The sequence below is a fragment of the Anopheles coluzzii genome, chromosome 3 (genome assembly GCF_943734685.1).
Source record: "Anopheles coluzzii chromosome 3, AcolN3, whole genome shotgun sequence".
Taxonomy (NCBI): Eukaryota; Metazoa; Arthropoda; class Insecta; order Diptera; family Culicidae; genus Anopheles; species Anopheles coluzzii.
Genome location: NC_064671.1, coordinates 36,228,122 through 36,241,842, shown reverse-complemented (window position 1 = coordinate 36,241,842; position 13,721 = coordinate 36,228,122). Strand labels below are relative to the sequence as shown.

At 44.0% G+C, this 13,721-nt stretch overlaps 2 protein-coding genes across 6 annotated transcripts in view; one reads left to right on the top strand and one right to left on the bottom strand.

Annotated features, from left to right (window-relative positions):
• The window catches only part of LOC120955553 (voltage-dependent calcium channel subunit alpha-2/delta-4), a 68,173-nt gene extending 60,041 nt beyond the window's left edge, over positions 1-8,132 (top strand). For all 3 annotated transcript variants that reach the window (XM_040376526.2, XM_040376531.2, XM_049609387.1), the window contains 6 exons: positions 183-290; positions 367-480; positions 557-704; positions 776-1,396; positions 1,466-1,622; positions 1,696-8,132. In XM_040376526.2, coding sequence (XP_040232460.1) covers positions 183-290; positions 367-480; positions 557-704; positions 776-1,396; positions 1,466-1,622; positions 1,696-1,880 — 1,333 coding nt within the window. In that variant the 3' untranslated portion in view covers positions 1,881-8,132. The remainder of the gene's footprint in view (positions 1-182; positions 291-366; positions 481-556; positions 705-775; positions 1,397-1,465; positions 1,623-1,695) is intronic.
• A 1,973-nt stretch (positions 8,133-10,105) lies between these two features.
• The window catches only part of LOC120954772 (nephrin-like), an 85,570-nt gene continuing 81,954 nt past the window's right edge, over positions 10,106-13,721 (bottom strand). For all 3 annotated transcript variants that reach the window (XM_049609390.1, XM_049609388.1, XM_049609389.1), the window contains exons 15-20: positions 12,895-13,036; positions 11,828-12,012; positions 11,430-11,704; positions 11,096-11,207; positions 10,929-10,987; positions 10,106-10,849 (exon numbers count right to left, since the gene is read on the bottom strand). In XM_049609390.1, coding sequence (XP_049465347.1) covers positions 10,610-10,849; positions 10,929-10,987; positions 11,096-11,207; positions 11,430-11,704; positions 11,828-12,012; positions 12,895-13,036 — 1,013 coding nt within the window. In that variant the 3' untranslated portion in view covers positions 10,106-10,609. The remainder of the gene's footprint in view (positions 10,850-10,928; positions 10,988-11,095; positions 11,208-11,429; positions 11,705-11,827; positions 12,013-12,894; positions 13,037-13,721) is intronic.

Genomic DNA, 13,721 nt, shown 5'->3' with positions numbered 1-13,721 from the left:
AGTACTTTAACTAGTGTTTCTTCATTTTCTCTTTTTCCTCCTGTTTGGTGGTTTGTTTGTTTCGAAAACGCTTTGGCCACTTGCCAAAACCGAAACACTTGCGCACACTCCAATGGATATGGTTTTTGGTTGGACTACTACTACTACTACTACTACTACTGTTGTACACGACCGCATCCCAGCCGTCTCGGGTTCAGCATGTTCAGCGTGAAGACAACGTTCGTGGCAACGCGGTCCGGGCTGCTGCGCTGGATTGACCATTTGCCCCACTCGGAGGACTCCTCGGAACCGTAAGTGTACCCCGGGAAGGCGTTGCGTTTTTATCAATGTAATCCTGGTTTTGTTGTTGTTGTTGTTGTTTTGCAGCCACTTTAGCGAAACGAACGCACGAGCAATGGACATGAGCTGGTACAAGCGGGCGGTCGATCTGTATGCCACCGAGCCGGAAGGATTCGTGTTCAGCGTTCCCTTCAACTCTGGGTACGATTATCTCTAGGGCGAATTCGTCTTTTTAACACCTTAACGCTATTCCCCGCTATTCTTCCTACTTGCACAGATACTCGGGCAAGAACAGCTCCACGCTCGTGACTGCAAGTCACGCCATCTTCATCGATCACCGCGGCCACAAGGCGCCGGCCGCCGTCGTTGGGCTACAGTTTTTGCACGAATCACTGTTCAAGCACTTCATCAACATTACGTCCAAGGTAACACGTCTTTCAACACTCCATCCAACTCCAACACTCGTCATCGTTTGGTTTTTCTTCTTGGTTTTCAGTGTACCGCCTCGACGACCTGCAAGAAGAACTGTGCGTCGGATGAGCTCGATTGCTATCTGCTCGACGACAACGGGTTCGTCATACTGTCCGAGCGTAGCGAGCACACTGGTAAGTTCTTCGGCCAAATCGACGGTACGATCATGGACTCGCTGGTGCAGGACCGCATCTACCGGCGGGTACCGCTGATGGACTACCAGGGCATCTGTTCCGATCGGGACAACCCGTACACTGGGGCGGGTGAGCCATTGAAACCGGTCCGGCCGATGTCTTGGCTGCTGCAGTACTTTGTGTCGTTCGCGACGTACTGGCTGTCGGTGCTGCCCACACCGATCGGGGCGTGGCAAAACTCCAACTACAACTACGACGGCACGGACGATATCGATGACGAGGATACGTACGACTACGAGCAGCCGGACTATGAGCTGCCGCCGGAGCATAGCGACGTGACGACGCCGGACTATGATCAGCGATCGACACCGACACCGCAGCGGTCGCATACGCAGGCAGGGCCACGCGTTGTGCCCGATCCGGCCCATGCCCGACCGTGCGATCTCAAGACGGATCTGTACGTGCTGCAACCGGAGCGCTTGAATTCGAGCGGTCAGAACAATCCACTAAAGGTAGCGGCTAGTGACTTAGTGTCTTAGTCTTATTTGATGTACTAAGCGAGCCATATCTGTATTTCTCAGGGCAAACTTACCAACTGTCATTCGTCCGGATGTGAGCGTCCGTTCAGTGTGCAGAAAATACCGAACAGCAATCTCATCCTGCTGGTAGTGGACGTGCTGTGTCCCTGCGGCTCCAAGCAGTTGGACATTGACCCGCAAGAGGTCGTTGGTGGTGCGGGTAAGTACACGTAAAGCGTGCAGCACTAGCAGATTGCTTTAATGCGGCCCATTATGTTTCTTTTTCGACACAGGAGCCTGCGGTGTGCGTCGCATGGCCAAGGAGAAAATGCTGAGAAAACGGCCCGGCAAATGCATCAGTTACCATCCGGAGGAGATTGAAATTAAGCAGTGCGGCACCGCGACCTCACTGTTCCATGCGTCCCTGTACTCGACGATAGCGACCTTTATTGTGATATGGGTGCTGGCCAGCGCGTGATAGGCAGTGTTCGGTGAGGTTACATTTTAAAGGAACGGGCAGCTGCTGGGCTGCTCCTTTTGGTTGTAGTGAAGTGAAGATAAGAGGGAGAGAGGGAGAGAGAAAGAGAGGAAAGGAAAAGACCCCTTTCTGTGCAGTCGGCATGTATTTTGAGTGGACTGCAAGCGCTCGTTGACTCGCCGAATGAATGGACTTTTGCAACCGTAACCGTATGCAACTAAAAGGGGATTACCGCGTTACGTTACGCCTGTTACGTTACGGATGATAGGGCGGTTTTGTTCACGTGCGTTACCTGTTTGGGTTTGATACATTATTTTCCAACAGTTCTGAACGTGTCAAGGGGAAAGGGATGCGAAAAGAGGCAACCAAAAAAGTACGCGGCGTCAAAGACACTCCGTGTTGGATGTTACATCGACGTCACAAAATACTATACTAATGCTAAGGCAAACGTTATCCATGTATACAGTTCGGTTATGGTGACAGGGGAAAAGACAGAGAAGAGAGCGATTAAAGTGGCAACAAATTGCATCTCAAATTCAGAAGAAAAAAAAACTAAGAGCACGCGTTACTTGTGAAGCCAGCGTGCAAGTGTCATTCAAGACGACGTTCCAAATAACCTATACAGAGACCTATACAGACATACCTTTAGTTGGCATGTGAATGAGTTATTCCTCCCCAAACTCTGGGCACTTCGACCGGCACTATTCTGGTGCGATGTGCCCGGTGTTTTGTACATTAGATGAATGGCTAACCTCCGTCAAGCGTTTCAGAGAGAAGTGGAAAAAGAGAATGTTGCAGGGACACTAGGAGTGTCACTGCAACGGTTTCCACTTGGTGTGGGACCCGGTTGGATGTTGATCTTGTTATGCCGAGATGCATTCAACGCAGTGTTTAACCGAGAGTAAAGAGGATTCTTATTCTTTAAGCGTTAGTGGCAAACAAATCTGAATGCTAGATGGTATACGGTAGACGATGAACATTATTATTTAGAGCAGAGTTTTCGTTGGTATGGCAGAAGTGTTCAATCATAGTTTATTATTTATTAAATTGAAGATAAACAGCAAGCTGTTAACATGTTTTTCATTTGTAATATGAAATATTTTGCCTTTAATTTATTTTAACTAATGAATCATATTTTATCAACATGTTAAGCTCGTTCTCATCGTCTACCGTCTAACATTTGACCAACAAAAAGAAAAAAGAAAAAAAAATGTGGGGACAGGAATAGAAACACACTCACAACTACATACAAAAACAACACATAAAATATGGCCAAAAAAATCTGTAAGATACATTCCAAATTTTACCTGTACAGATCAGTAATAAATACTTACGCATAAGTAAATAGGTCAAATAAAACGCACCGATTGAACCGATGCGTTTTTCCCCCCGGGGAGGGGCGGATGAGAAGCCGATGCCGTTCAATGTGTGATTGTGAGCCGGAAAAGTGGATAAAATGATTGAATTAAACAAAAATAAGACAGCAAACGTACACTTACTACTACTGCTACCCGTTGGGCGCACAACGAAGGCGTAGGGGCAGCAACTTTCTGGACAATACGATAATGGGCAAAACAATTTAGACAAACGTATAAAACGAAACATTCGTGGTGAGCTCGAATAAAAAGAAAATACAACCTCCCCTACAAAGATTATTGCAATTCATCAACTTTAATTCATCTTTAGGCAAGTTAGTAGATTAGAACTTCTCATATTCATGCGGTGGAGGTGAACGGGGGGTGAAAACTCCGAGCACCCCCCACCCCCCATTCTCACCATGGCAGCACACGAACTGGGGAAGATAAGCAAATAAATACATTAAAAAAAAAACAAGCAAATGAACACTACTAACCGACGCAGCACCGACAAAGGCCGGGGAGGTGTATCAGTGGTATCAGTTAGTATAGAGTTCCGATTTACGATAAAGGCCTATATTTGTCCTGGCGGTTTTATCCTGAGTTGATGTAGCTAAATGTAGCTAAATGTAAATGCACCGTTACAGCATAGCCGAGCGGCAGGAGGTAGCAGGTACAGTACAGTAGTGGCAGCAGTAGCAGTAGTAGCACAACCACCCCATTCCCATGTACGATGGTTAGTGTTAGTGTTCACTACAATCCATTACATTAGCTGAGAATTTTCGAGTCGAGTTGTACTGTGTGCAGCAGCAAATAGGAACAACAGGCGGTGGGCTTAGTGAAATCGTTCTGTTACGTGGTTGGTGGGTGGGTGAGTTTATTGGCGGTTTGGTTTGGAAGAAAAGAAAAAAAGAAGGCAAAATGATACACAAATTCTTTGCATAATTCGTTCGGAGATAGGGCGAACGAGAGCGATCGAGGGCGGTAGACGAGCAGCCGGTGCAAAAGTACTTAGCCAAATACAACTCCGTTCCATTTGCTGTCAGTTAGTCAGTTAGTGGTTTAGTAAATTCTACTTTCACTTTCGTGTCTTGGCTTACGCTAGTTGAACAATTCTATGACCTGAACGGGGGATGTATGTAATGTAACGAGCTTAGGTTTGGGTTACCGTTACGATATGCCTGTGTGCATGTTTCCTTTTTTGTCCATGGGCAAATTCAGTGCAAAAGTGAACGAAAACGACATACAAAAAAAAACACATAAGAAATTAGATCAATGCTCTACGATAGAGGAAGAATACATTGAAAAGGTTTAAATATTTGTTTACAAGTTCGAGATGAAGCTAATGCTGCTAATTCTAAAAACAAACGAATAGGCCCAACTGTCTGTCAAACATTAGCAACGTGCCTGTATGATTTATTGTCTGCCTTGAATAGTGGAATGTTCGGTTGGTTCTTTAAAGTAAGTACATTGTTTGATCTATTGACAAATTCTAATCGATACAAAACAAAACGTAGACATTTAATCTCCTGGCTGTTTAGTTTGATGTTTTACGAATCTAAAAAAAAACATACTTTTACGATGGAAAAAACACAGAGCAGAGCGTCCTACCGGGATGCTCTGCTGCTGTGCCGAGTGTGTTGAGTTGAGGAAATGAATTTATAGAGACCTACACCGGAACCGTACGATACAAATGTGAACGAGCAGCAATAAGTGAACAAGATCTGAGCAACGACCGCAAAGATATATTAGTAGTAATTTGCTATGGTGGAAGGAAAGCGGTAAGCACACAGAGGAAGGAAATGTTATGGATTGGTGTAATAGAGTTGTGTTTGTGTTTCTTTACCGGGTCGAATGGTAAAGAATGAACACCTCCCCCTCCCCTCTGAAAACAATGAAAGAAGTGTAAGCGAAACTAGCAAGGAAGTTACAGATTCCAAAACTATACACATAAACACACGTACACATACACGCACATCACTAGTTATCTCTTACATCCCAACATTACCATTGCCACATTTATACCGTTGTACGCCAGCTTGTACATTTATCTAAAGCATCTATTCCATCGTTCAGACTAGTAGTGCCATTTTGAATGGGAGATGGACAAAAACCGGCACTCACATTACTATGCACTTCACATACTTCGAATCCCCTCTTCTCCCCCCCCCCCCCCCCAGTTTTCATGCTCTCATGTCGTTTCATAATCTGTTCATGGAGACTATAATTCAATAGCAAATCATCTAACATTAGTGAGGGCGAGTAGCAACGCGAGCACTTCCGAGTGAGGCGGGGAAGAAGGTACACTAAGACAGAATGCTAATGAAACGTATTGGGTCGAAAGATCGAATCGTACCGAAGCAGACACAATCGAACTTGATAAGAGCGTGAAAGTATGAAGGTGTGGAAAGTGCAAGAGAGAGAGAGAGAGAGAGAGAGAGAGAGAGCGAGAGTACGGGAGCGAGGCAGGAAAGGGCAAGCGGGCCGGAAAAATAATTTTATATAATGTCTTCCATATAGTACTGTAATGTAATGCAGAGTAAGCGACATATAGTTATAAACTACAAGTACACGGCACGCTCTACGAAGGGAGGAAAAGGGACTATCTGCTAGAAATCAAATGGGGCGCTAAGGAAATCGCGGACCTGGTTCCGCTTTCGGGAGAAACGGAATCTAGCTGAAGTGTAGGTTGAACTCTATCTAGAACTCCAATTGGACAAAGCAACAGAACGGTGTTTGTTTATTGGAAGAAATTCTATATATATATACACACACACATACATACATACACAGTCATATATATATACATAAAAAGATATAGAAATCTAATAAAAAAATACACACCGACACACTCACACATTCTAGCTAGCTATTAAGGTATCTAAAATATTTTAAATGGAACCATAGTTGACTCTCTGTACTGGCAAACCACAGCAAATGTAACCCCGAAAATGGTGGGTGTTACGATCGAACCGTGTTCTTGAATCTTGAAGGCGTATGGAACGCGAGTAAAAAATCAAAATCCACTTAACGCGAGGAGAGAATGTTTGAAAATATTGTAATATTTCATTAAAGACTATTTTTCTCCTCCCACGTAGCTTGGTTTGCTTTTTTGTGGTATAAGTTTACGTTTGTAACTGTTTGTTTTGTACTGATTTGTGCTGTTTGTACTGAAACAGTGAAAGACAAAAAAAGGAAGTTTTTTTCGCACGGAAAAAGCAAACCATATTGATACATGACAAGAAGAATGCTGTATGTGTTTCGGTTTTACGTTTCTAGCATACGAACCCGAAAGTCCTGGGGCGGTTCGGACAGGTGAACACTGGACATGTGTGAGAAGCGAAAAAAAGGGAAAAAGAATAGGAAGGAAAAAAACCAAACAGTGAAAGATGAACAAAACTAAGTGAATATAATTAGATAGTTCGATATTGTAATTGCACTTAAAACATAAAACCAGAGGAGGAACACGAAGGAACATCAAAAAAAGAAATACCAACCAGATAAACCATCAGACATTAAAAACCCTATACGAATCTTCACAACATATGAAAAACGATCCATAAACAATGAAGCAGCAGAAACAAGGAAAACATAAACGTACAGAAACATAATGAAAAAAAAAAACATACACTTTGTGCACTGGAGCAGGGATGCTAGGGAGGGCAAAATTGGAGCGCGAACAAAACATTTGTAAATAATGTCAAACAAGCAAACAGGAACCCATTGAAAAGAAAGAAAGAACACAAAAAGCACAATTAAACATAGGAGATACAGCCAGAAGAGAAAAAGGATAAAAACGGCGTACCAATCGAACACTTTGATCAAAGATGTTTCCTGCGCGGAACACTTTAAACATTCGACGGAAAAAATAATGTTAAACGACGGCAAATAAGAAAATCTTTTTGTTTAATACATTTCCACCAATGTGACACTTAAAGTAAGAAGCAAAGTGGGCCATGTTGTGCTGCGAATTGCATAGTGTTGGGCGTATTCCGCTGCATTTACTGTTTGCTTTGTAAGAATCTCTCATGACAACTCCTAAAAGTATGCAATACGCGCGACAGAACGTTTTTGTTTAACAAAAATAAGACCATAAATAATAATCGAAAGAGTTGTTAAAAAAGATGATAATTTCGATAAACGTTCTGTTTGAGGTTTTTTCGAGGTTGTGTGCAGTTGAGCCAATGTTGAGGAATCTTGCATATCAGTTGATCAGGATGAGCTGAATTTTTGGGTTTATGTTTTGTGTGTCTTGAACCACCTGATCGTTAACCACATATCCGCAATCTACACATTTCAAATCGCGAAATCTTTTATACTTTAAAGCAACCATAATTACTTGAAAAGAAAAAGCAATCTTAATACAGGAAGCACGTGTTGATTTTGACATATCAACCTTGTTTTTATGAGCAAAAAGTTGACATTTTGAAAACGAGAAGTTTTGTATTAAGTGCATCATTTAAAAAAACAATGGAATTAAGGCAAAGAGTTATGCATTTGTTTAAACTGACAAGAAATTAATAGCAATGCAGAGATGACTAACCACCTGAGAGAGAACAGCTCAAGAATGAGTTTTGGGGTCTTTACAGTAATTGAGGCTAGCAACACAATAAATACGAAAAAATATCTAAGTGTGTGAATTGGTGGAAAATTACATTTGGAGTAATACATTTTGAAACCGTTGAGTGTACAATGGAGCAAAACAAAAAAAAGTAAAACCATACACAAAAACACTCTACTACACACACACACACACACACACACACGCACACACACACACACACACACACACACACACACTCACACACACACACACACACACACACACACACACACACACACACACACACACACACACACACACACACACACACACACACACACAGACACACACACATTATACAGATAAATAGATCGCCCCAGATCAGGCCATCCGCATACGAGGACGATACCAAAAACTGAAATCAATCACTAACCGAGCAGTTCGCGCGAACCGTTGAGGGACGCTATCGGAAGCTATGTTTTTGTGCTTGCTAAAGAAGTGCGTGTGAATGTTGAGAGGCGAAGTAGGAGGCAGTTGAAGTTGTTGCAGATGTAACATAAAGTAAATCAACTCGTTGGAAGCGCGTGGTAATGTTTTAAGCTGGGCCGTGAAGTGACGCGGAACAGGTGCAAAAGTCTAGAAGGGAGAGAGTCAAAAATACGCATATGCGTACGCATGAAAAGAGAAAATAAGGGGTAAGACACACACACACACACACACAATGGCAAGTACCCCTAGTAGCGAGTGGAGTGAAACTACAGAGTAAATGAGAGAATGAGAGAAAAACAAACAAACACTAACTATTATTAATAAAGTCGTACAGTGAATCAGTGACAAATAAATTAAATAAAAACGATGAAATTGGTGTTTTGAATTGCAACACATCACGGATGAGATGACAAAAACATCAAATAAGAATATAACTTTGTAAAAAAGCGATAGATTTTTATTATTTTTAAATAATTTCTAAAATGAATTATTTTTCACAAGAAATTTCATTATGAACGGTGATTTTGAATTTCAGTGAAATATAGCACAGTGAAAGCTGAAATATTTCAGTCCGGCTGTGGATATGCTATCTAGTCCAGTTCTGCACCGAATACTTGACAGCTCCTGTGCCATCTGTCTCCCTCTCACATCATCACAACCGCTTTCTGCTGTTTTGCCCATTCTATTCAGTGCCGTCCCATCAAAACGTAAACAAAACTCGGCCGCAATGGAGCAGAAAAAACCGCGTCCCCCCGGTTTAATAGAACCGAATAAAGACTCACCATTCCGCATACTGGACGTGCGAACAATCCAGGACAACGCACCCACCTTGAGCTACACCGTGCAGGAAGAAGAGGACGCCGCAGAACAGTCGGACGGTTCGTCGGGCAGTGAGAAGGAGCTGGTGATCGATATGCCGGAGGAGGAGACCGATCTGGCCCAGGTGCCGGTGCTAGCCCAGGAGCTGGAAATCGAGAGCAAAATAATCGTCCCTCAAATACCAGAGACGCCACCCAAAACGGTCGCCTCAGCGAGCCGCGCCAATCGGAGGAAAACGCAGCTCGTGCGAATGGAGGAGGATGCCGATGCTGTGTTTGATGAAGCACCACCGAAACCATCATCGCGGAAGGTGACGGATGAGCTGCAGGAGGGTATCGCAGCGAACAGGCACATTATGCGCCAGATTGCCCTGCTGCGGACCACCATCAACTGTCTGGTGGAGGCACGCTACCACAGGAGCATCCCGTTCCCGCCGGATACGAGCGATTTTGAAACGATGGACTCGTGGATGGACGCGTACGAGCAGATGAAGTGGGACACGAGCATTTCCAAAAGCAGCAAAGCAAAAAAGAAAAGCTAGGTAAGCTGAACGGCGCTGTGATTAGCATAAGGAAAATAGTGGTACAGGGACGCACCATTCGTAGGGTGTGTATGCAAACGAGGGAAGATGGTTCAAAAGCGAAATAACGAAATCGGTATCTACTAATAAACGAGAATATTCAATTTAATCGTAACAATCGATAGAGCAGCACAATAAGAAGAAAGAATATTGAAACTTCATAACGTATCCAATAGGAAAAAGGTAGATATTAACCATCAAACCGACAGCCAAACACAATTCCATTCAAACAAAGACGTCTGATACAGTAAGATTCACTTTGTTTTATTAAAAATCTTTTCAGAGGTTGGTTTTTGAAACACTAACAAAAGCTAAACAGTTCTCGTCAAAAGGGCTTACCGAAACAAAACGCACCGCTTCATGAAATAGAAATAGAATTACACGACACCTGTCTGCTAGCCTTCACACCGAAAGCGAACTGTATTTTTTTTTCACTTGAAAACATTCAGTTACTTCAGTTTTGTGCGGATTTTATTGAGTTCTAAGTTCATAAGTTGGCCCAACCAGGTCGCGGAAGGGTTTATAATACTCTCACGCCTTTTCGAAGACAATTCAAAGATATGCACAGGTTCCCTCTTTCACATTCGTCAATTTTTTGATAGCTTTGCTTATTTTATACATTTTCCCTCCTCTTTTTTCACTTCTATCGATAGAATAGAATGGAAAAAGAAAAGAAAAAACAAACCAGCAGATAAAATCACATACACCAGGAGAGGTTTGCTTGTCGCTCGTCACATCACGCGTTGCGACTGGGTAGAGTGCACTTGTACCGGCTGGCGCTGGCAAGTGGCCAGTAGCTGCCGGTTGGAACAGTGCAGGATGTCAAGTGGCACGTCTCCTCCGTCTACCACCGCCGTCCTCATGCGCACGTATGTAGGGTGTAGGGTGTATTGTGCTGAGTTTATAACAACTTCTATCGATGCAACGGTGCTGCTGCAACGCGTCAAACGCAGCTTTCGGGTACGCGCGTCGTCAGCAGTCGGTCCTTGATCACGTTGATATCGAGCTCGGCCGCTGCCCCGGCCGCTGCTGTCCGGGCGGTGGGCAGTATGCCGACGATGCTACCGTGCGTCCGGTACTCGAGCGCCGTGTCCTGCTGTGGCACGGCCGGATGATGGTCGACGATTGTTCCCATCTGATATGTGGCGGGCGGGGACGTAAAGCCACCGTACTGGTGTGCGTCCTGTGGGGGGAGGAAAAATAGAGGCGGTAAGTGGGACACATTGAGGACACTTGAGTGATGGTAGTTTGCGCAGCCGTACCTTGTCGCGGGTGGCTGCATCGGTGTGCTGCGGTGTCGCTATGAGCGGGGTGCAGGACACTGTTTTTGGGCGGGGGAAATATATGAAAAAATATAACGTGCTTAGTAGTTAGCATTTGGGAAAGATTTTTTTTGCATATCTCTAATAACGGCTACGCACGCACTTACCCATGTTAAACTGTGCTGGTATGACGTCCGGCTCCGGTTCGTCGTCGTTCGAGTCTTTGGAGCAGTTTTTCTTGCGCGAGCTGTGCCTTCGTAACATTTGCACGTTTTTCAGCTATTTTGGTGGGGGAAAAGGCGAAGAGAAGAGAGCGAAATGGTGGAATTAATTGCGGATCGTCACGTTGTGTCCGTCCAAAACACATCACCATAGCAACCATAGCGAGCCACACACTTCCACTGCTTTTGATCACAGCAGCCAAAGGTCACGGTTGCAATTAATACGCCGTCGTGTTTGTGCTGATCTTCAAACGGTGGCCCCCAGGTGCTTCAAACGTACCTTCAAACAGTGCGCCCCACACTCGTACTCATCCGGCAGGAGTACGTTTTTCGTTTGCTGCTGCTGTTGCTGATGCTGCTGCTCACTTTTATCGGACGCCGCCGCATCGTTCCGCTTTGCACTGGCGGCGCAACACCGTCGACAGCAGCAGCCGGCAGCGAGGCAACGGTTTAGATATGTTTTGGTGGAAATTGATAGAGCCAATATTATGACGGTGAGCAAAATGCCAACAGCTATCGGCAGCCACTCGATGGCGTCCGCTCGTCGTTCGGTGACTGTGTTTTTTGTTTGTTTGTTTTGCCGGCGCGCCGGGTGGTGAAAGGAAAAAAATACAGACAACAGGGGGGAATAAATATGGTCGATTGATTCGGGTACGGTCGAAGGCGGTGGCCACTTACCCGCTCGGTACGGCTGGATGCGACCAATTTCAAAGTCCTGTATTAGCACAGGTGTGCTGCGGCCCTTCTGATTGATGGCGTACACGACGCAGGAGAGCGAATTGTTTTCCAGCGTCATCAGTGCGCTCAGCTTCTCCAGCCGGTCCAGCACGAAGAAAGGTTCATTTTTGTTGGAGAAATTGAACCTGCACGTTGCGCCGGGGGGAAATGGAATATAGGAGAGAAGTTATTAAAAAAATCTTTAAAACATTTGGTGAAAATGTCAACGACAAACAGAAGTAGTTTAAATAATGTATAAAATGTTCACATTGTTTAACAAGTGGTCACTTTTTGTGTTGCGATAGCTGAATATTTTTGGCATTTTTTTTAAAGATACTTCTACTCAAGACTTTTCAGTGCTATACCAACGTAGAAATTTAATTTTTATTAGAAATCTTTGTTTAAATCTGTATTGTCTTTATATCGTCTTGATCATTCTTAACAAGCTTAATATGAAATGCGCTACTAACGATTGCATAATGAGGTTTTTAGGTGAAAAAAGCAGCCACATTAGCCACATTTGTCATGTAGATTGCAGAACTAAAGGCGTTACTCTAAGATAATTTAAATATTTCCTCATTTTTTGCATGTATTACTCATTTTGTTATGGACTGTTATTTTAAAATTTCGAAGTGTTAAGCAGGTTACAAAATATCCTATTATCTTTAAAGTAGATTGTTATTATTAAGTCTCATTTTTTGCTGCCCTAAATTCTTAAAAATCAAATAAACCGTATCGAACAAAACGTATTACCTGAAGAAATGCTTCATTATTTGCATTATTTTAAAGATTATTTAAAATCACTCGTATGTTCGAACTGAACCATTTCTGTATCATTTTTTGTTTCGCTCAAGCGCTAAGAGCTTAAAGCTTGTTGCTTGTCACATTCTAGACGGAAGAGATCAACTGCTTCCGCTCATTCCGTAGCAGAGCTGGAACACCTTTACTATAAGGAAATACCCTACGCTACTCCTCCTCTCCTTCCTCCCCCTCCCTACCCTTTCCCAGCAAACAACAAAAAGCCTTACCGACGCGTTCCGGTCCTTTTCGATACCAGCTCGAGCACAAACACTTGCGGTAAGCCGCCGTCGTAGCCGGGTGTGCACTGGATTTCCGCAAACTGTTGCGTCCGGTTTGGCAGACTGCAATTACTTACCGGTGAGGGCAGATCTTTGGAACCACCGGGCCACCGGAAGTGTGGAACAGTGGGGGGGGGGGGGGGGGAAGGAGAATATAGAGAAGAAAAACACGAAAAGAAAAACAAAAAGCGTTAGTATCAGGTGCGTGTTTTGATACACGACATTACCCATGGGAGGACACGTTGGAGGATGCTGATGGGATTTATGGTGAGTTTGTGTGTGTGCGTGTGTGCCCACTTGGTGGGTTAAGCAAAGGACCCGGTTTGCAGAAGAAGAAAACAAAAAACCCCTGTACGTCCGAACATGTTGCGTGCGGAACGGATATTCTTTTTCGGATTAAATGCGATGATTGGAAATGGAAATGGAAAACGATTTCTTCGTGTTTGTGTGTGAATTCACGTTTTCTGTTGCGCAAACTGACCCGCACGTTGGCTACTGCGTGGATAGGGATAGGAAGGAATGAGAAAGGTTTCTTGGTGTTTTTTTGGGTCAGTGCTGGTCAGGTTTCGTAAAAAAAAACACTCTCAAAAAAGAATGCTTACCAAAAAACTGGAAACGTAACTCCAGACAGAGCGAGCGAGAAAGCATAAATAAAACCGGGGGAAAAAGCCCCAACGCGATAGTTTCGTGACCGACCGGTAGATGGCGCTGCACCTATGATAGACACGTTAACGTCAGTTTTCGGTTTCCCAGAGGGTTAAGGGATGGGGGGTGGG